Source organism: Dicentrarchus labrax, unplaced genomic scaffold (assembly GCF_905237075.1).
Source record: "Dicentrarchus labrax unplaced genomic scaffold, dlabrax2021, whole genome shotgun sequence".
Classification (NCBI taxonomy): Eukaryota; Metazoa; Chordata; class Actinopteri; family Moronidae; genus Dicentrarchus; species Dicentrarchus labrax.
This window is the reverse complement of record NW_026136709.1, coordinates 15,879,842-15,903,288: the sequence shown is the minus strand read 5'-3', so window position 1 is coordinate 15,903,288 and position 23,447 is coordinate 15,879,842. Positions and strand designations below refer to the sequence as shown.

General features: G+C 40.4%; 2 protein-coding genes across 3 annotated transcripts in view; one reads left to right on the top strand and one right to left on the bottom strand.

Annotated features, from left to right (window-relative positions):
* Positions 1-14,751, bottom strand: part of ube3c (ubiquitin protein ligase E3C) — a 29,389-nt gene extending 14,638 nt beyond the window's left edge. Inside the window, exons 1-15 of one of the 2 annotated variants that reach the window (XM_051410875.1) lie at positions 14,593-14,751; positions 13,886-13,996; positions 13,624-13,677; positions 13,297-13,371; positions 12,087-12,233; positions 11,854-11,969; positions 11,591-11,748; positions 10,751-10,904; positions 9,538-9,758; positions 9,243-9,394; positions 7,809-7,996; positions 4,763-4,849; positions 4,430-4,629; positions 3,888-4,114; positions 538-642 (exon numbers count right to left, since the gene is read on the bottom strand). In XM_051410875.1, coding sequence (XP_051266835.1) covers positions 538-642; positions 3,888-4,114; positions 4,430-4,629; positions 4,763-4,849; positions 7,809-7,996; positions 9,243-9,394; positions 9,538-9,758; positions 10,751-10,904; positions 11,591-11,748; positions 11,854-11,969; positions 12,087-12,233; positions 13,297-13,371; positions 13,624-13,677; positions 13,886-13,951 — 1,950 coding nt within the window. In that variant the 5' untranslated portion in view covers positions 13,952-13,996; positions 14,593-14,751. The remainder of the gene's footprint in view (positions 1-537; positions 643-3,887; positions 4,115-4,429; positions 4,630-4,762; positions 4,850-7,808; positions 7,997-9,242; positions 9,395-9,537; positions 9,759-10,750; positions 10,905-11,590; positions 11,749-11,853; positions 11,970-12,086; positions 12,234-13,296; positions 13,372-13,623; positions 13,678-13,885; positions 13,997-14,592) is intronic. The other variant, XM_051410876.1, reaches the window with a different exon arrangement.
* A 5,641-nt stretch (positions 14,752-20,392) lies between these two features.
* Positions 20,393-23,184, top strand: mnx1 (motor neuron and pancreas homeobox 1). Its single transcript, XM_051410676.1, has 3 exons — positions 20,393-20,978; positions 21,714-21,874; positions 22,291-23,184. The coding sequence occupies exons 1-3, from the start codon at positions 20,486-20,488 to the stop codon at positions 22,576-22,578; spliced, it is 942 nt and encodes a 313-aa protein (XP_051266636.1). The 5' UTR covers positions 20,393-20,485; the 3' UTR covers positions 22,579-23,184.
* The last annotated feature ends 263 nt before the right edge of the window (positions 23,185-23,447 follow it).

Below are 23,447 nucleotides of genomic sequence, written 5' to 3'. Positions count from 1 at the left end.
CTACATGGCAGTTGTTACTTTAGGATCGGTGCTAACTTGTGCTGTTGTATTATTTACTGTTCTTGCTTGTTAATTTATATTGTTTGTAATTATTTTAAATTATCTATATTGTACTGTTCTGGGTTTATTCCGAACCACTTTGTTTTGGATTGAAAATTATCATTACTACTTAATAAAAAGGGAGCTAATGAAGCACACATAATAAGTTGCCATGTGGTTGTCTAACATACATAAAATACCTCCTCCCTCAATTAAACAGTTGTTAACCTCTCTTTAATCTCAGCTTTAATCCTATTTAGGATTTCAACTTATTTTTTTAGGGGAAATAAAGAGGAAAGAGTCATAATTTTATGAATATTCACTGACTTTAACCTCTGCGAACAACTCATAGTAGAAAGCTTTGTGAGTACAAATCCAGATTATCAGGTGTTTTATTCATGGACATTTCATTTCCCAGTGAGGCTAAAATCTGATATAATATCACATCCAACAATGAACAAATACAAAATCTAAACAGCTGTGGCGACAATCAAATACCTTATCTGCTCGGATGTTGACCTCCTCAGAGAGCCAGTGACCTGCTGGACAGAAGGGTCGTCTAATGTCGCGAGCTTTCACCATCTTCACCAAGTTAGTGATGACCTGGGTAGTAGATCAAACATACAGACAGGCACACCCATACATTAACATCTCTAATCAGAGAATCCACTTCATTGTAAGATAACGAAACGTACAGAATGAACACAACAACTGATAATGAGGTTTTTCTGTGTGTAGGCTGTTCAACGTGATGAGGTGCCTTCGCTTAGAGAAAAGAAAAAAAAAACCAATTTGAGAATTCAGCCATTAGTGCGCCATTTATGGGGAGTATAAAAGAAAAACGACCTGTGCCGTCCCTCAATGTCCAGTCTTGTTAATTACTGACGAGGTCTGCTGACATCAGCCATTGGATGGAGAATGTTAAAGGCGCGGCAGCATTGGTTCACAGCACTGCAAGAACCAGCCTGACTTACAATATTTCCCTTTGATGTAATGTTGTGATTTTGTCACATGCCCAGAGCCCCCTGAGGTGACAATCGACATACTGAAGTGGTCAGTTTTCTTTAGTACTCCCTTTTATTCTTCTAAAAACTACCAAAAAAATCTGATATGATGATAAATTGTTTATGCGTTTCTAAACAATGTCTACCATACTTAAGATGAATTCTTCTAGCACGTTTACTGAGCAAAAGTTTAGGTTCTTGCCACCTTCAACTGGACATAATAGGCTCTGCTGTTGCTATGGCTGGCCGCCGTCAGACATCCACTATATAACCTCATGCATATCATTGCCTGGAGATTCGTTAAGGGAGCTGTTACGTCTGCCAATAACTGTTACAGCCAGTCCATTTCCATATAATACTCAGGCTAGATTATTTCAATCGAAACGTTCTTTTCTAAAGCACGTCATTTTCATAGAGCGACAATCAATCTCGACCAATCACTGCGAGGCAACCAGAGTCCGCAATAATGGCAAGTGCAAAATGTTGTAAAAGACGCGTGGCGATGGGTTTGGAGCAGGCCTACCCCCTGACTCTGGGAATGAATAAGCATTCCTTAATTAGCCCATCGGGTTAAGTGCAAGCCTTAATGGGCCTTTCCCAAACTCCAGCGTGACATCGTTCTCCAAACATGGCCAAGAAGAAAGTTCCATTAGCAATATTAATACAAGCTTAGTTGATCATTTTCATTCAATTAACTTCTTTCAATTAAATAGATAGCTCGACAATGGAGGTGATAAAAGATGGGGAGGGACGGCTGATGACACGAACCAAACATTAGCGTGTTAGGGGTCAGCAGCGTTAAACTGACTGTAAATCCCACCGTTCAATTTGGAAAATGCATTTCCCCTGCTCCCCACTTCTTTAATGGGTCGTTTTAGCTGACAGGAGGCCTTTGAGCAGATCTTTTATGAAAATTCCTGACGTGCTCTTCGCGTATTTGCCACCTTTCACAGAACTCCAGTGTTTCTTCTGTCAAAGACTAACAGCCGCTTAATTACAGTTTCCTTGATAGAGAGTGGAGGGAAGGGAAGAGTCAAAATGAAAGGAGAGATGTGGAATGAGAAAAAGAGCCCAGGAGAATGAAGTTAATGCTGTTTTCTGCCTCGTTTCCTCTGGGTAAATAACCAATGGATGACCTCCATGGCAGCGCTCCACCTTGTCTTTGCCTGCTCATGCATACATGCTTGATTTCCACTAACACACAGGCATTAGGCCACTATGCTTCAGTGCACAGAGAAGCTACACAAGAATAATCCCTAATGTTAATGTGTCACATACCATGGTTTCAGCGCTTCGCTATCAATGGAAAAGAATGGAATAAAACTTGAATTATCATCATGAGATTTCATGAAGAATATGTCAGTGTGCGTGAGAACAACACGCATAAATGACACAGCTACTGAAAAAACATTTGGATTTTAGGCTTATGTTTCCACTGCTTCTCATACAGTACGTGACCGCTTTGAATGACTATTCATATCTACTCGATGATGAAATCCGACACCAATATTGGCCGACAGATGTGGTTAAGACATGTGCAAATGAAAAACAACTTCAAAAGCTATCACATCCAGTATGGTCTGTACTGCAGGTGTAGGACATGCATTTTCAGATTTAATAATATTTTCAATTTTGAGGTCAGGATTTGACTCTTGACATATTCCAGTAATTCTGGATTATATTTATCCTGAACATTTTTTGCATTGTATGCAATGGAAAAAAGGTCAGTGAATTCTGTTTCCATACACATGTGCTGGCTTGGTTTGACTTGGTTTGACTAGACGCATCAGTCAAGAGCGTTAGGGATTTGCATCTCCATTAGGCTATCTGCTTGAAGGTGTGTCTTTAAGGGCAGGGAGAGCAGTGGTGATGGAGAGAGCTCAAAACTGAATGAGAGAGTGACTGGAATGAACAAGAACAAAGCAGTGACTAAAATAAATAAAAATGTACTGAACTAAAACTATATTCCCTCCCGCCCGATGTGATGTCGATCTTGTGGTGTGTCGGGGGATGGTTTGACCGTGATGTGTGGCCCCGGGGGTATTTGTGTGTTTATTTACAGTATGGTGTGGCCTGAGTCGTATGTTATATGTATTAAAATAAAAAATAAATAAAATGTTATTTTACGTCCTAAAGCACAAATAAAAAAAGCCACCTTACTCCCTGCAGTATGCAAGCCTACAAAAGTACTGAGAACAGAAAATGGTTGTTTTAGGGGGAGAAGGGGGGGTCAACATGGGTTGGCCATGGTCAGCGAGATGTCACCGCAGCCGACTTAGAGGTGGTAGGGTAAGCTTTGGTCTGACTCCAGTGGCGGTCCATTTCGGGCACAGCTTGGCACAACATAGTGTTTTTGAACTGGTAATGGAAACGCAAATCAGCCCTGCATGGTTTGACTCAGCGTGACCAAAAGTGCCAATGGATAAGCCCGATCTGTGTCTTTCACCACTGCTCCTGCTGACTTCACTACTCAAAACTTCCAACTTCAGTTTTTGTGTGTAGTATGTGCGCACACACCATTGGCAGTGGCAGTGCAGCCTCCCGACCCCTCCCACTTTCTTTCCCACACTGTATTTAAAGACAGTGGGAAAGCAAGAGACACAGCAAAGAGAACAATAGACACTTATTTAAGCACCATATTTGCAATCATTTTAGACAATGAATACTTAAAGAAAATTATATTCAAATTTCTGCAGTCAATGACATTGTCAATGTCAAGATTTGATTGAAGAAAAAGTAATTCAGCTGCATGCCAGGTGTGATTACAAAACATTAGTTATCTGAATATGAAAATGAAGGTATGTCTATTCAGCTATAACGTGCGGGTAGCTTTATATATCATACCTTGAAGAGCTGTACCCAGCGTTTCTGCTCGGCCTGGATGCGCTGCTGGACCTCAGTGTTTGTCTTGACACCCACACTGCGGAAGGCAGCCATGTACTCTTCACGGTGCTCTGCTTTGGTCTCTGGGTAGGCCAGCTTGATGATTCCCAGGCACGCGTCCCTCAGACAGCGAGACAGAGTCACCAGCTCTGTCAACGTGAAGGGCATCATGGAGGACTGCGTCTGACCTGTTGAGAGGGAGAATGGATTCATCGTCTTTTACAGATATTGATTTTCACATTTACATGGCGGTAAGACGGTGCGTGACTGCTGAAAACGACAGACAATATATTATTTTGTTAGGACCACCAAATGCGGGTAATGTGAGATGATAGATGCCCACAGGATAACCAGCTCTAGAGGGATGTGTCCCAATAAGAAACATATGATGTCAAGCAACAATGAATTCATTTTGTCAAAAAGCAGATGTAAGCAAAGGCACAGATCAAGAACATTTGGGAACAAAACATGAAAAGCTTGAGGCGGCAAAACAAGGAAATTACCTTGTTTCTCATTCAATAAAAAAAGGGGAAAAAGTCTGCTACCTTCCATTTCGTGACCAAAAAATTCGCTGTCATGCACGGAGATAAGAGAGTGGCTGAAGAGAGAACTAAATAAATAGAAGAGGGGAATGATGCGGTTAGAGTCCTCAAAAGACATGGGAGACCCTCGCGAGATCAGCTGCAGCAGCGGCACCATGGAGCTGAGGGAACAGACAGACAGGAAGAGACCAAGTATGAGATTCATAGCGTATTTACACAAACAAATAAATGTGAATATATGATTGTACACACATACCCAGATAATAAGCTAATAATGAGCTTTGAATTACTAACCCAGTGATCATTTTTGTTGTCATGGAAGTTATCAGGTACCAGAGATGCCTCAGGAAACGCGCATTGAAAGCTAAACTGTAGAGAAGTCTGCAGAGAACAAAGAAGCAGAGAGTCACATTAAATTTAAACACTTATTCTGATAAAGTATACATCATCAACAAGACGACATGAGTTAGAGAGCTATTTCAACCAGATGACACAATCAGTGTGAAGAACAGTAAAATTACTTTCCATCAATCCGTCTGCTATATATCGAGATTGTTAACTTTGCCCTGTTAACCAGAGGACACAAGTAAAAAGGGGAGAAAAAAATAAATGACACTGTTAACCAACATTTTCCTCATAGAATTTTCTTGGCCTTTCTCTCCCCTTTTATACCCTGTGAGGGCCGAAAAGAGATTAAATGAGCCATTAAGCTTTATTTAGGCGAGGCACCTTCCATTAGTAAACTAGTTGCTGGCGAGGGTACCCAGCTCGGGTCATAAACAGCCCCTTTGGCTTCCTGCTGGAGCCCCATTTAACTTAATGGCCAGGGGAGCAAGACAATGGAGGACGGAGGAGGAGGGGAAGCCTGGTCCTCGCTGTGACCCCGCAGCGCAAGCATGCTTCCACACTCACAGTGAATTACATGATAACGCTGAGGAGGGCCCACATACCTCGCTATAGTCGCTCTGCACTCAACGGGCCGTGGCACCAAGGTGTGAAGCTGCTCTTTGTTCAAGTGTATGTGTGTGTTTGTGTATACTCCTAAATTGCATGGCTTTTCACACAGAGGGTAAGTACAGGCGACAATAATGTGTTAAGTAAGCTAAAAGGCAAAATAAAGTGCCCCTGCATATAATAGGCCCTTGTTTAAGAGTGACAGTGCTGACACCTATAAGGATGCTTGCCTTTAATAGGGCAGCATCGTGTATTCTCAGCAGAGTAGAGGAGTTAAGGTCAGTGGAGGAAAAAAAAGACAAAAAGAAAGAAGAAAGTAGAGTGAGTCATATATCCTGAATATTCTGATCTCAATGTCAATGCTCAAATTCCCATTCCACCCATTCAATCTACCAAAACCCATTCAAAACTCTCAAATGGAAATGAGCATTAGGAGCAGAGCGTCAGACAACCCTCAAGACGGCTTGAAAAATGGTTTGTGCCGAGCACACACCATCTGTCAGGAGTACAAGGCTCAGGAGAGAAGCGAGGAGTAGTGCTGTGGGCTCATAACAAGTGATGCAAGTGTTTGATTGAAATGGGAAACAAAGCACTAAATGCCAGCTGACATGCTGATTTACGGCCTGAGAGAACCCAAACCCCCCATTTCAATCATGGAATGAACCACTAATAAACAAAGTCAAGACATCAAAAGGGGTTGCGTGTGCATGTGTGTGTGTGAAAAGCAGCTTGATGAATAACGCCCGGATCATTTCATTTTGAGGTAATGAAAGAATCTCTGTTCAGCAGAAAAAATAACAGCAGTGCTCGGGTCAGATTTGATACCATAAAGACCGAATGAGCCGACTTCCATCTAAATCCAAATTTGTTTTGCAGTCTTTTACATTAACATGATCAACATCATTATGTCATGACAACACAAAAAATCAGAGCAACCATTCAAAAGTAAATAAAAGGACCAAAGTGCATCTGCGTTCACTTTAATGAGAGCGAGCCCCGTTAGCAACAGGGTGCTACACTGGGTGAAACCAAACTATCAAAGTGAAATTACACCAAATATCCAATGACAAACAGTTAAAGTGAAATAACACCATGCCCACTAGAACAAACCAGGGCACAGTACAATTAGCAAACCAATCAAAAATCCATTTTGGTCCCAAATCATTGAGCAGCTTTTAAGTTGTCCTCTGAAAAAAATAATTTCATGAGACATTTTACATATTTATTAAAAAAGGCAGTGTGCCGGGCCGGCTGGACGACTGGCCAGCCTCTTTTTTTTTTGCTGTAAGAGCAGTAAATCAAGGCCGGGATGCAATTTGCTCCCCTTAGCCTCTTGTAAAGCTATCCCGTCCACTCCTGCAGTGATTAATCTTTCTCAGTGAGCTAATTATTTTGTACAGATATCCAATAATGATGGAAGACGAAGGGCAGGATTTATGGTAAAAGCGAAGAGAAGGAGGAAGCCGTAAAAAATTAAGGGGAATGGGGGATATGCGCTGAAATTCTTCTAAATTCTGGTCAATCACTTGTAATGCTGCAAAATTACTAATTGACCATCAGACTCTAGCTGCACGAGTCCAGTTTTTTTTAATACTGAGGAAGCTAATGTATGTCTATCCTTTTATGCATGGTTTTAGGTAAGCTAGGGGTAATAACAAAACAGATACACAGTAAGATACTGTTACAAACGTGATATGAACCTTTATACATCAACATCCCCACATGTTTAAATCAACTGGAAGCAAGTGGCTTCAGTAATAATTAACTAGAGCAGGTTGACCATCCATGAAGCTCAGTCTGGATCACCTCCCGTCAGTCAATGTACCCCCCCAATCCCCCCCACACCACCTCTGACATCCTGGCCCTAATGTAATCAACCTGAGAAGGGGTAATTGCCCTCATCCAGAACTGACAGCTTCCCTGACATCCCTGCTTCCTTTGCCGGTTGTAAATGCCAGTGGGTGCGGACCACTGATAACTGCCTGCCTCACTTCACCGTTATTTACATTACTGCTTACAGCGCGGAAAACACATAAAGACACAGTTTTCCTCTCAATCAGGTAGGTGTGTAAACAGGCTCTCCGAATACAAGGCTGACAAGACGTGTAAAATGTTATGATAGCCAATAAAAATGAAAAATTGCTTTCATGTTATGATTGAATTCAGAAACACCTGCTCCATTGTGAAGTTAATATATGCAAAGTGCAAAAAGAATTTTATTTAAATTAAAGAAGGATACCTAGAATCTCTGCAATATTTGATCCATATACATTATAAAGATTTCTTGTTTAAAATGAAAAAAACAATACTGACTTAAAAAGAATCGTAAATCCTTTCAGATTCTTCCTAAACAAATGAGTCTCATCAGATTTGTGTGTATTTGTACCTGACTTTTGGCACCATGAGGCGATGCTGGACCATGAGTGTGTGACAAATGGATGCCATCATGGTGAAAACCTCCTCACTGGCTGAGTCCCTCCACACCAGGTTCAGCAGGGCGTTAGTCTGATGCTTAGTGTCCAGCTTGTGGACACACTCCTCTGTGATCAGCTGCACAGAGATTCTGCTGTCATCCTGATACAGAAGGAAACAAATGTAGGTAACTGGAAAAATGCTACACCAACACATTAGTAAGTATTTGTGACAGAGTCGTGAAGAAATTAAGAAAAATCATATTGTTTGTTTAGTATAATGTGATGTGGTTTATTAGTATCGATCCTGGTGGAGCCTCCTGCCATGGTCCTGCTAGATTGCCATTGCCAATACTGTTGCTGCTGTGCGTCTGTCTGTCTGTCTGTCTGTGTCTCTCTCTCACCCCAACTGGTCGAGGCAGACGACCACCCACCTAGAGCCGAAGGATCTGTCCTAGGTTTCTGCCTTTTAACAGGCAGTTTTTCCTTGCCCTTGTCGCCAAGTGCTTGCTCATGGTGGTACTGTTGGGTCTCTGTAAATAATGTTTTAAAGAGTTCGGTCTAGACCTGCTCTATATGAAAAGTGTCCTGAGATAACTTCTGTTATGAATTGGCACTATACAAATAAAACTGAATTGAATTGAATTGAAAATTGAATAGTGTTTATTTGCCATTTACATCAATTGATTCTAATGGTCCAAACCATCAATCATATTTTAGGTAATTAAGTGTGTCCCGCTCGTTTCATTTTCAGTCACTTATTTGACAGGAGACAAAACAGACCTGACAGGAAACGATGGGAGTAAGTCAGACGGGGGATGATATGCAATGTAGGTTCATAACCAAACACGAACCAGGAACATTTAGATTACAGAGTCATGTCCCCTAAGCCATCAGGATGCCCGAGTTAAAGATCAGTGAGATTACTTGTAGTTATGTATTTTTATGCATTGGATCGGCAGTGTTGCCATATTTAATTGAGATGAAACGGCACAATGTCAATGTGGCACCATGTTGCAGGCCCAACTGAAGACATCTTTTTATTTCATTTAGATCAGAAAGTGGCCTCAGACCAGAATTGCTCCCTATTAATATCACATTTAGGCTTATGATACCTGAACTCAGGTATCATAATCGCTGATATCAAGTACCGATCTGATACCAGAGGTCTTTTTCCCCAAATGTTGATAATGGTTAAGTTAATATGAGCCTTTTTTTTCTTTTCATGTTTGTGCATATTCTGGCCAACAGCTGATCTGTGATGAGTATTGGGTACAGACCAGATAGTACACATAATACCACATATTTATGGACCAAATGTATCAACAAAATACGAATATTGCTCTGTTCTTTGTATAATCCCAATACCATTTTGAGTGTATGCATATGCTCGTGTTTATGTATCGTACCTGCATCGGGGGTGGATGGATGCCAGTGTCATCGTCGTCCTCTGAATCGCTAGTAACTTCAGGCCTGCCGCTGCTCTCCGACACTGGCAGCAGTGGCAACAGCGTCTGCAGAGCCCGAAGGTACAGCTGGAGACCCTCCTCTGATAGTGAGCCTGCCAAAACAATACCCATCACCATTACTGTGCACACCATCATATCTTCATCTCTATAAATCAGTCCAAGAGTTTACGGTTCTGCTAAGCCATATACAGTATATGGAGTGTGCAGTGTGTGTGCTCTTAACTGCGCCACCCACCTAAGCAGTTCTCCCCTGCAGAGAGGACGAAGTAAAACACCCACGGTGCCTTGCTCTGTGGTGCCGAGGAGGAGCCGATGGTGCCCTGGAGGGAGCTCAGGAAGGCCTCGAATGGGAATGAGAGTCGAATGTCCGACAGTGCCGGGATAAAGAAGTGAAAGATCTGCTCGGTGAACGGTGTAGAGATAAACTCCTCAGTAAAGGCTGCGAATACAAACTGCCTGTAAGATGACAAACAGACATAAGACAAGTTAATGCACTGCATGAAAGGGGTAACATTATATGTTTTAAAAAAAATAATCAAACCACTGTATGTTCATAAGAAATTAGCTAACAGGGTGGCTTATTCTAACACCAACAGCTTTTTCTGCTGCATGAGTGGTCCAATATTGTGTCTCCAAACAGAGCTGCTTTGTGTGGCCCAGTCACACACATCTGGTGGGCCAAGTCAGATAATTAGCTGTTAGAGTCAGTGTGTACACAAGTTTCTCTCACTCCCGCCTTGCTTTTCTTCAAAGAAGAAAAGAAGTGCCCTGTCGTTTGTTATTAAGAATGTCTGAAACTGAGGGCAAACAGCCTGATATTCTGCACTCTGGCGAGCGAGCGAGTCTTGGGGGCTTTTATGGCTTGTTGTAAATTGGTCTCTGAAGCAATTACTGCTTCAACACTGACTAGAGGGGACAAAAAACTGCTGCAGTTTGTCTGATCAGTTTAATGGATGATTTTTAGAGAATTCACTAGGGACAATGACGTTCCTTTCCTGCTATCATCCAGTTTTATTTTCTCTGTACTCAAAAAGAAGTCTGCAGAAATTACTCACTAAGTGTATTCGTGAATCCTTATCATCCAGACCTCTTTGTGATACTCTATTAATTGTAAATAGGGGAAATTTGCTTTTAGGACTTCTCAAGGTCAGCACTGCAGCACTGCACAAGGAAGGTCTGTTGCTCATGGACACTTCTCCTGTTTGTGTCTACTTCAGATTTTTTCAGAATATAACTTGTAATCCAAGATCACTGATGAGGTTATTACATTATAATTATAAGGGGCAGTTTTATCATCAGACACAATGCTGACAAACTGCTGATTTAGTTTGGCTCTTTCAGCCAGTAACCAGTCATGAGATCCAGCTCCATAAGTAATTAAAACATAAGGACATGATGAAATGTTTTTTACAATTCCAAGCAGCAGTTACGTCAGTCTCGTGCTGTACCTTGCGCCTGTTGTGCAGGAGGAGTAGGTAAAGTGCAGAGGTTTGAGAATGTGCTCCAACAGTGTGCTTGCTAGAGGGACAGAAGGAGCGTCAGTGTACTCCAGACTGGAAGGGAGCCTGTGATTCACAAGAATATACAGCGACCTGTAGTATCCTGTAAGGAAGATACAAAGAGAAATTAAAATTAAAAAACAATTTTAGGACCCTGGCTGATTTTATAAAACGCCTACCAATATAATTACACACTTGACATGAACATTAAAAGCAATAAATGTGTAGAATTGGTGTAAGGATCTCAACAGTCTGCGTTTTGAGCTTTTCTCAGTGACGCAGCAAATGTAAAAGCATCAGCTGAGGTCTCAATTGTACTGAGAATGTACAAAGAGAAGCAAGGATAACCTGCAACATCAACTGAAGAGTACTCCCCTATGATTCATATTTTTAGCTCTAAAAGTAGGGCTTGCCAGTTTGCCTGGTTAATTAGGCTTCCAGACATCTAACAGCAGTTGACATAGTGCTGAACATTAAACAAGATGCTTTGTGTTGACGGGTAGGAACAATTTTAAAAACAGTGCTGCCGAAATGAGTCATACCTTTTGTAAAAATGTAAACACTATGAGATGCACTTGACCTGTGCACAGTACTGTATATACTCAGGTGCCAGTCAGAGCAGGAACTACCCATGTACAGATAAAAGTAGTCAAACAAACTTCAGACCATTGACTATTGACACACATTCGCCATCTCTATACAACCCTTAATGTTTGACAATTAGGCCTTAAAAGGTTTATTTGTGTGTGTGCTACAGTACACACTGGAATAAGATCAGTGAGAACTTACCTTTCTGTACCATATAGTGCAAAATCTGCTCGAGTAATGAAGCTACATAGTTAGCATCTGGAATAACGGGAACATAGGTTTTCTCTGAAGAAAAGATATCTAGCATCCGCATGGGAACCGCCACATTTAAACTGTCATCCGTGCAGTTCTGTAGGAGTCTGGGGAGGCAAAAAGAGAGACAAGTGAGATGGACGCAATTTTTTTCTGTATTATCGTACGTGTTGATGCATCCATCAGCTAGAATATGAACTCATTATCTGTACCTGCAGCAGAAGCCTAAGATCCTCTTGATCTGAAACATACATGTTTGTCTCTGTGGGCCCACCAACAGCTTCACAAACTGACTGTTGAGTTTCACCAGGTTCTGGCACAACCATATCTTTATGAACACAAAAATAAGACAGTATGTAAGATGTATGTTAGGTCTCAGGTTATAACAGTGCCCGAAACAATCAACATACTTATAATTGAAGCATAAGACACATCAAATTCTCACCAATCTATGTGCATCCACACTCTGTCTGTAGAAAAATATGAGCTGTCTTGATAAGAGGCAGAGAGCTGGACCATCCAAGGCATGCTGAGCTCCCCCTGTCACCGTCTGGTTGACACGCTCGTCAAACCTGGCCCTCTGGATAGCATACTGGAGGAAAGTCAAAGGTCACATGTGTTTGTGCAGATTTGTTAGAAATAATATCACAAACACTACAGATCTACAGTACAGGTAGGAAAACAGTGTCCTAATCGGTGTTATTACCACATAGCAAAATGAACAGATAAGCAGAAACAAGTACAAGCTCCGTCTGTGATGAGCAACGTTATCTGTCCAGCCAAAAGAGTAATCAATTGTGATGATGTGTTGTCACTTATCTGCTTTGAGCATCAGTGCTCTAATAAATGAACCAACTTAAAACACTTAGCTTGGTTTGCTGACAACATGTAAAAGATTCCTTCATCTCTTTCTACCAAACTGTCACTCTCACACTATTGAAACCCAAATCCTTCAGTGTTTTGATAGATATCTCAAGTACTCTTCACCGTTACCACTCCTCATAAAAAGGCACAACAGAGAGTTTAGGCCTCTGAAAGACCAGAGAAGCAAAAAAAATGAAGTGGAAAACAACCCCAACATTTTTTTAAGCCACTGACTGGCAATTAATTATTCCCACACCTTTGGCAAATGCTTACTCTCAAACAAACTGTATTAATATGCTGCAAAACTAAAAAAAGAAACCACTCCAGAAGAAACTGTTTATCACCAGACTTCCTGATAGATATGCATTCACAAAAAGGCCCAGTTCAGATTTATGAAGCTAGATACACTATCCTCACTGACTGCAACTGCAGGCTACCAAAAATCACAAAACTTACAAGACCATGAGACAAGCTGCACCATTAATGAGCAACCTGTACGTTAAAGGGTTTCACGTGTGCCTGCTGACACTCAATGCCATTGAAAATTAGCAAGCGGGCACATCTCACAGATGTTAGATCAAATTACAATCACACTACTCAGTGTCTGACAGCCAGTCCCCTAATGCGAGTTACTTACACTAGCCACTACCTACAGATTATTTTCTCTTGTTCCCACTTTTACTCTATTACAAAAGCTAACGTTACAGCTTACACTTCTGATGCAGAAAAATTAATGAATGGATGGTGAATTGAATCTTAAAAAGAGGACTGTACGGTGCTTGCAGGCTTACCTGTCGTTTTAAGTCCTGGTACCCACGTATGTAGGACTGAATGATAATGGAATTCTTCAGTCGTTTCCTTTCATCCTGAGTAATAAAAGAATACACTTTAGAAACCACAGCATCAGTGACGACTGAAACAAAGGAGACACATTCTCGTGTATCAAGAAAACTAAAAACTATTCGGCATTTACTCTTTATTTTCTCTTGAATTGTGCAAAGTAGTACGACTTGATTTTAACCTTCAATCATCAAGGGTTTCTTGACAGACAGACAGACAAACAGAAAGTCATTTAAGACTTGCATTTTAAGAGCAACCTGTAAACAAAACATAGTTACCTCTCTTTTTCGTCTTTCTTCTTGAGTGCGGTGCAGCAGAGAAGCTTTCTCCTCCTGAAAAGACATAAGGTTAGAGTACTAGTTTGAACAATAACATGCTTTATCGTCTATGCCAATCATATGAGACAATGACAGTTTGTAACCTATGATATGATATGACAATTGGACAATGTGTCTTCACTAAGAGCAGCACATGTTGTCACTGGTTCAGTTCTCCTCGCTTGAAACATTTTCTCAGTCAAATCAAAAAAATCACACGTACCTTTTTACTTGCTCCTCCAAGTGATACCTTGGGTCTTGTCTTGAAATCTCCCTCAAAGCTAAACATTGTTAGATTTTTCCCATTGACTGATTCAGAGGTTGCCACTTATTCCTGAAAGAGAAAGAGAAAGTGAAAGCCCTCCTCTAATCCCCAATCACAGAGCACAAGAACCAAAATGACCTGACTACTCGTGACTTGGCTCTTACTCACAACCAATTAACTAAAGATAATCGATACCTAACACCACCAAAGCAAAGCTCCTGTATTCGCTGTTTTTAAACGATTATAACCCTAAATAAAACAGCCAATGTGCACCACTCGTTAACGACAAGCCAGAAGGTTAACTTCGAGATAATTATCCGGCTGACAGCTTCAGTTTGGCTGCAACAATAGTTAGCTAGCCGGTTAACTTCGCTAGCTAATGACTCAGCAGCTGTCAGGTGCTTCACGCCGCCGTCTACGGTGTCCGACTGCGACCAGCAACGGAGACACAAAATCACAAAACATTTATTGATGACATGTCCCAGTGCTGATTCATACATTTGTGAGTAACATGATTTTGTGGACGTTAGCACTGCGGCTAGTTAGCAGAGCAGCTAACTCTGGCAGGCTAACTTTACGGGGGGGGGGTTCTTCTTCCTATCCGCCTGTCCTTTCTGACATCGCTCCTATTACCGGACACTCATCGGAGAATTAGAATCGTTTACCTTTGAGGTTTGGATTAAGGAGTAAGACAGGGGAAGGCAGTTTAGGTTATTCCAAAACGTCAGGTCTTCTTTTTCCTTCTCTCTCTCTCTCTCTCTAGAAAATCAACACAACACAGGGAACAGCTAACTTAACTGCATCCGGTTCCGGCGATATCTGGGAGCTGATTGGACGGGATTCGTGTCAATAATATCCGGTGCGGCTAAGACCCGCCTCTCACCTAGAGCCACTGAGAAGGTTCTGTGACGTGTGTGTGTGTGTACTGTTTACATGAAAATTTAAAGATTAAAGAGCAGCTTCACATTGAGTTATTGGTTTATTGATTTGTTTTATTTGCACTGTAAACAATATCACATAAAGGCTTGTTGGTGTATAATATTTTTCTTCCCAATAATACACAATACACTTTTGTTGCTCAAAATTAGTTTGTATGCGTGAAAGGCATAAAAGATGAATGGGTTGACAGTTTTTTAGTGAATTATAAGGGGAAAATGGTAAATAAATGCTTAAATAAAAAGAAGTAAAGCAACCTGGCAGGTTGGGTCGTGTCCAGTTGGGTTTGAGCAGAGAATCAAAGCTGTACATGGAACTCTTCACGTTCATTTCCATTTTCTGAGTACTTCAAGGACTTATTGTCCAAATTAATGTGAAAGTTGAGATTGAAAGTTCTTTCTTGACCTCAGCAACAGCCATCATTTAAATACTTGAATGTATTCCTTAAAGACAAGAATGCCTTAAAGTTCCCTGAAGACTCAACACACTTACATTCCCTTGATGATGATGTTGATGAAGCTGGATAATTAGCTGGAGTTAACATTCCCTTGATGTTGATAATGATTCATCCCTAGGGCCCCTTTAGTTCCAACTGTTGCGTATGAGGAATAGTGTCAATATGTATCCCTAATAGGTGACCATGGGGACAGTTTCTTGATTATTATTGCAGATATACTTTTCTAAATACAAATAACTAAACCAGTCAAATACAGACCAAATAACAATGGCCTGCCAGAGACAAAAAACTATTTTGTTCTAACTTATGTGGTCCACTGGAGTGGTTATTTTATTTGACAAAACATATATACATACTGTCTAATCTTTATGTGTGTGATGTTCAATACACATGTGTAATAGTGTTTGATCCTTTTACATTATTTCAGGTTTCTATATCAAACATAATGTAAAATTGTGGTATTCTGGAAGTTCTATGGTTTAGTATAATTAAATTGGGAAATGTGCACACTTACTGTACCAATCAAGTATTGCTAAATTAGGCTTAATTGTAAAAGCCAGAAGTGGTACTACTAAACAAAGAGCCATTTGGGAACCGAAAGACTTGTCTCTTATTGAGCTGAGCCAAATGATCTGGCTCACTAAAAAGAGACCGGATTCCCATCACTATTAATTACATGTGGTGTACCTCAAGGCTCATTCATTGGACCTCACAGAAGAGGGAATCCGGCTGTTCAGGAGAGAAAAAAGAAAAAACTGGGCTCTCTGCATAACTGTTCTACCAATGTTATTTTTACAATGCCATCTTTAAGATTTACAACAGCTCTATGTTTGATGGGATTGTTACAGCAATGCCTAACTGTAGAGCAATCAAACTTCCTTGTTCAACTTTTTCCTCACTAGTTCTATTATCATTTTAGCATTGATTTTAGCTTGTTATCTTTCTGAACTTTTGATCCCTGGAAGGATATCAGCCTGCACACAGCTGGAGGTCTCAGATGAAAGTGGAAGGATCTCCGTGAGCAACACTGGATGGCTGAGTCATTATTGTGATTAGGATTTAAAATTCTTATTTCATGTTCCTATTACCTTATAAGGTTTATTTGTCACTATGTCAAGTTTTGAGCAAATGGTAATAGACATTTTTAACTTACAATATGAAGGCATCCGTGATGTAATGGTAAATTATTTCTGCTTTTTACATTTCTTTGACATATTTCTGTGTTTCAGTGATCAGTCTTTAATTTGATCTATCTTGATTTTGAAGCATGTTCGTTCTGAAAACATTTTACAGGTGATAAGTGTTAGTAGAAAGTAGAAAGTATGATGATGATTATTAACAGCAGAAGGAGAAGTATTTCTCTTATTATTGGTCTTACTGACCTCTCGAGCACAAGTCATGCTCATTCTTCATCCATTTTTATACATATACAAACTATTAGATTCATATGTAATAAAATGGAATCTAATACAGTTGCCCTACAAGCAAGCCTAATATTTCTATTTTTTAATGGCAACCCCTCATGCATTTAAATGGGATGGACTAAATATTCAAATCAAAACACTGTCCAATAAAACACCACCACCATAAATCAAAGTCTCCCTGACAAAGTCAACACATGTCTGGCTTTTGTGCCCTTATATGTAACACATTGTACGTGAAATTATGTTTTCAGCTGAGCAAAAAACAAAAACCTCTCCAGCCTGAAAACAAGGAACACAAATTAACTTTGTTGTTCTTTTAAAAATGTAAATGCATTGATTGTACAAGTTCCACAAGTGTTTAACAGTGTTTGCTGACTGTTTCACCATCTGTGCATTATCTAGAATTAAAAATAATTCATTTTAATAATGCCTGTCAAGTTTCATAGTGACTTAAAAAGTGAGATTTGTTTGAAATTCTTCTGCAAGATTAAAAAAATATGACTACAATGGTCAACCAGGAGCTTTCACACTTAAAATAAATAAATGTATTTTTTAATGGAGTACATATTTTACAGATATTTGGTTATTTGTTTGAGTGGCCTTTGGCTCTTTTTCATATGAAGGTATTTTGCTTAATATTTTGACTCTGATTCAGATTTTGTACCCACATTGTAATATTTATGGCATACATATATTATTGTTATTATTATTATCATTATTATTAGTGCACTCTAGTGCACTTTTTGTCAACAAACAGATGACTGATACCATCGGGCTTTTTATTGGCTGAACGAATAAAGGCTTTAAAAGCATGAGCATGAGCCACAGGCAAATGGTTTCATCAATAAGATCTGATTGGGCCTATATATAATACTGTAGAGTTATCGTGTTGAAGGCGACGCAGGTACTCTCTCCATTCAAAGTGTATTGATAACACGCCTGAGACAAATTAATTTGCAATATCGAATTTCATCGAGTTTGAGATGCATGTTTCTTTCAGATAAATTACTGTAATTATCTCACTGATATTGACATTGAGATTCACTTTTTCTTCTGGGCGAAATAAGGCAGCTCATTGGACCTGATGCTGAAAAAAATAAAAAAGATTATTACCCGCAAATGTTTTTGAAAGCAGTTTCACACATTTCATGGAAGCGGCCATTTGTGCCAATTTAACAGAGCGCATTCATATTGCATTAAAAGAGACATCGCAGGTCCCTTTAAATTGCCTTTTCATAATGAACACATTTACCGAGGGTAATTAATATATAAACTATCTCGATTTGTCACTTTGATTTGTATTTTAGTTAATTGTGAAAGTAATTACAGAGCAAATTAACAGCTTTCAGGAAAGACCAAGGTTTTAGGGTCCGGTTCCATCTTGGGTGCCTTATTAATTTCTCTCCCCTAGATGTGATGAAAAGGAGCGATAAATCTGGGTGATCGGTGAAGGCCAATACTAAATGGCTCCATATTTCACCGCTGCTTTAATAGAAATATTCATGCGGGCCCCTTAATGAAATTAAACCCGCGGTGGGGACAAGGCGCAGCTCGGCCGTGTGGCGATCAAGACTCAGGCTGTTATAATAATCACGCAGAAGGCTGATAAAATGCGTTTAATTGATGAGAGAACTGCAAAACAACACTTCCCTTTTTGTGACTCGTTCCTGCTAAACGTCCAGAGGTGAAGATGTTTATTTAGCCCTTCACAATATCATAATAAGTTTTAAATAGCTGCCTCATCCTCTCTCATGGCGCGTCCAAATTGGATATTATCCATTTATATCATCATAATTGAGAGTAAGGGTCAAATAAAAATGACCAGAAACACATTTATGTTTAAAAAAAAAAAGAAGCTAATTTCAGTAGTAACATTAAGGACTATTTGTCAAAGTACACGAACTGGAGACCTTTGCATCTAATAATTTATGAACGAGGCAGTATTTGCAACGTTTTCCCCACAAAAACAAGCTGGCAAAAGCATATCAGTGGATTGACTTTCTGTCTCTCTCCTCTCTTTCTATTTTTTCCCTCGTTTTCATGCAGGCCCACATCCCACCCACATCAATCTCCCCGTTATCATTCTGTAATTGGTCATGATCATCAAGGTGCACAATTAAATGGCGATCCTTTACTTGAAAACTACCCGGTGACTTGTTGATTTCCCCCGAGCAAATAAACGTCCCAGGAGCCCGGTTAGCTGATGAATTGACAAAAACTAATCAGCTTTATTGGTAGACAGGTTAAGGGCAACTGGGTGTCAATAATTCTCATTTTGACCTCCTCTTCCATTAACTTTAAGTGGCTTATTAGACCGAAGTCACCCGGAGCCACGGGCCTATTAGTTCGCTCCCCTCATCACACTTTCGGGCTTTCAATTACAAAATTTCTTGCTGTTCGTTGCGCAAGGATTGTGCCTGGATTTGACTTATTTTGACAGCTACTCGTAGCTTGCACCTATATTTTTGATTTAATAAGGAAAATACCAACAATATTTTCATTACAGGGGCGAAAACTTGACTCTTTTTGGACAAACGCCGTTTCTTAATGTATGAAACTGCTCTGGCAAAAGTCTAAAAATAAAACTCGGTTTGCTGAAAACATCATCTTGGAAGCAATGGAGCTTCTGACCTAATCAATTTGGTTGTACAGCTCCATTATAACAGGCCAGCGTGCGTCTGTCACCTTCAGGTTTGGAGAGCGACAGAAGGAGGGCTTTTACTTAAATTTCCCTGTTGGCCTCGCAGGGGTGGTTCGGCTCAAGATGTTCACTTTGGCGCAGGCTTTCTCTTTTGAAGCTGACTATATATTTATTTTATTTTCTATCTAAATTCAGTGAGTGAAGATGAGACTGATAACCTTTCACATCACCTTACGGGCTAGGACTGAAATTTAACACTTATCCAACATGGTTTGACCTTAGTTTAATTGAATATTTCCTATTTGTTAGATATTAAAACATTTGTTTTTATTTTCAGGTTAAAATTGTTTAAAATAATGCGTAAGTATCTCCTACCCTCAGATAATCCATGAGACATACAGTTTTAAAGATAGATCATCCAATTCTGGACTTGCACAATGAAGAGAAATGGTCTCAACCCACTGCAGTTTTTTATATCAAGAAAAATATAAGTGTAAAATGTCATTTATTTATTAAATGTGATTACATAATGCCTATTCTGGAGTGTTTGTGGCTACAGATGTTTAATTAAACGTTACTACACCTGCTCCTGTGACCTTGGTCAAATTGCTGATGTATACAAAAAGCCAATCCCCCAAAAATATACATCAGGAGCAGCACACGTACTCCTATAATAATAAAACGATCAAAGTCTTCCTGATGCCACCTTGGAAAGGTTTGCTCCATCAGCCTCACTGTTGATGAATTATATATGGGCAAAAAAATAACATCCACTTATAATTGATCAAAAAACGTACGTTTCAATTCAAACGTTTGCGTCATTTTCGTATAATAGCAATATTTTATGAAAGCAATAAGGCAGCCAACACCGTGCTTTACAGTGATTAGAGCAGAGAGGCGTTGTTAGGTCTGTGACGCTTGGGACAGCCCCCTACCAGACGGCTGCACCAATCGCCTCCATCGGACAGGGATTAAGTGTCACACAGAGCTCCTCTCTCACACTCCGGACCACATCATAACTTTTGCAAGGTGGGAAAACGCCACTGACTTCTCCTTCGTTTAAGGCAGCAGAGGCGACAAGGACGCGCACCGGGGGCCCGATGGAGAAATCCAGAAACTTTCGCATTGACGCGCTTTTAGCAGTCGATACACCCAAGGTGCAGACCTCTCCGCTCGCGCTTGTGACTTCCCTGTCCTCCTCCTCCATCCCGTCGTCTGGAAGTGTGGCAGCCCCGGAGCTGAGCAGCAGCGCCGACTCTTTACGCACCGAGACGCCGTCTCCGCCGAGGATTTCCACCTGCGGGTTGATTCCTAAACCGGGTTTCCTCAACAGTCCGCACAGCATGGTTGGATTACATCCGCAGAGCACCGCAGGGATCCCCGCACAGGCTCTCTACGGCCACCCCATGTACACCTACTCCGCAGCTGCCCTCACAGGCCAACACCCTGCCCTGTCCTACTCCTACCCACACGCCTCACATCATCACCACACCAGTGATCCCATCAAACTGTCAGCCAGCACCTTCCAGCTGGACCACTGGCTCCGGGTCTCCACAGCCGGGATGATGCTGCCCAAAATGTCTGACTTTAATTGTAAGTAGCTGTTTCATCACAGAATGTTCTGTCGTATTTCTGCCATTTTTTAACTCCAAATAAATATCATGCAGTATGTATGGCGACACAGGCTGATTGTAACCAAAAAGCCATAAGCTTTATGCGTTAGAAATATGCTACCAAATATTATTAATAAATATCACGTTGGCCTACATGATGCTGCTTCAAGACAGCTACTGCTACTGTGCTAAATATTCAGATATACAAAGGCATGGAATTCTTATTTTACTTCAAAATAAAGTCAGTTTCCCTCAGATATTATGATGGTCTGAATGGAGAGGCTGTCATGGAGTGATGGTTTTTCTAAGAGGAACTAAAATGGACAGATAATGGACAGTGGGAAAGTAGCAGAGGAGTGTGAAACCCACAGCCGACATGCTATTTGCTCACCAGATACTACCTTTTTGTTTCTGCTCGTTTTAACAGATTTGTTCAAAACGCAGTGGCAAATAGCTTCTCTATGGAAATATTCATATGTGGACGACCTTGTTACTTAAGCAGGGAGCAAATAAATGAAGAAATCTGTATTTTATTACACCACAATGGTATTTAATTTCTTAAAGTTTTGGATTATTTAATTAGAGTCATAAACAGGCTGTTTGGTTTTGGACATCCATCTCTTAATTTAGTATATAGATATACTTAATCCCTAAAATGACTGAAAACAGGTCTATGTTTAAGGTGCATGGAATTTATTGTTTTTCTTTCTTGCAGCTCAGGCGCAGTCCAACTTGCTTGGCAAGTGCAGAAGACCAAGAACTGCATTCACAAGTCAGCAGCTGCTGGAGCTGGAGCATCAGTTTAAACTGAATAAGTACCTGTCACGACCGAAGCGCTTTGAAGTGGCTACGTCCCTCATGTTGACAGAAACTCAGGTAATGTATTTTTTTTTTTTTAAAGGCAAAAAATTTACCAGCAAGTTAGTTTTTAGTTAATTTATTGAAAGTTATTGAGATATTATCTCATTCGTCTAGGTCCCGATGCATCCTCACTGTTTTATATATTGTGCAGAGGTAGTTTTCCTTTCACTCCAATAATTTTACCTTTGAAAATGAAATGGCATTAAGACCATCCCATTGATATTTTGTTTGCATTTGAGTCAATGGATGAAAAAAAAATGAAATAAATAAGCTTTAAAACATGTTTTAAGTTTAAGGTAATTGTAACAGCGCAGAGGTCAATGTCAGGTGGACTTGTAACCTTTACGCAATCTTTACGCATGGTTACGCACAGGTAGCCTCCAGCTTTATACGTTTAAACCAATTAAACTAAATTACTTTTCTTTCTACAGGTTAAAATCTGGTTCCAAAACAGACGCATGAAGTGGAAGAGAAGTAAGAAGGCCAAAGAGCAGGCCGCCCAGGAGGCCGAGAAGCAGAAGGGCACCAAGAGCGGCCAGGAGAAATCTGACGGACTCGAACAGTCGGACTATAACAGCAAGACAGACTCAAAAAATGGCAGAATAAGAGACTTTAGAGACAGTGACGACGACGAGGGCGACAATTTCTTGTACAACTCGTCAGACTGCTCCTCAGACGACGAGAGGAATCACACCAGTGACATAAGTCCACAGCCTTGAAGCCGAGGAAGGGCGAAGGTGGCGAACTCCATTTATAATGACTGTGGGGGACTTTCGCTATAAAAATGCAGTTGCATGTAATTCAACCTCTAAATCACATCCATGGAATTAATGAGCATTTTTTTGTCATGAAAATAATTAAAATTTAGGTCAAGAATAGACGATCTTGGAGTCATAAACAAGCAATAAAGCAGGAGATTTAAGTTTTCTAATACACGTACAGTAGGAGCATCATTCAGCACCCGGCTATTAGGTAAACTGTGACATATTGCTGCATGGTTTATATGCAAACGCTGTAAACTGGCTCAGGACTTTGCAACCTGCTGTGATGGTTAAGTTTGTCAGCAATAATCGTTCAATAATATCCTGTAGCTCTCACTGCGGTAAATAGCCCGCTGTCATTTCTCTTATTCTGGCCTTATTTTGTTCTTTGTGGTGTTAAACTTCTGTAGTGAGTAATGTCACGCTGGAAAAAAAAATGTTATGTTTATTTTTCTATACTGTATTTATAAAAAAAAATGGTCATACCAGTGCATGCTAAATTATTGTTTAGCGTCTCTCTCGGTGCAAACAATGTGAAATAAAAATGATTTTATATGAAACTCAGTTGGCATTTTGGCGCAAGTCTTGTGGTCTTTTCTGTCCTTTTATATATGTATAGTGTGTTGATTTACGATGAACTCGCGGTGTTTCAGCTCGGATGCGGACGGAGGCTTGTGTTTTTCTCCTTGCTCTGACAGCTCGGGTCATGGGAATTACTGTTAATAGCGCTGTCGGATCTGTGCAAACGTGCAGTGAGAGCAAACAGCGAGTAGGCAGTCAGACGGAGGAAACATTTCACACCACACTAGCAATGGGCTCGCATTAAT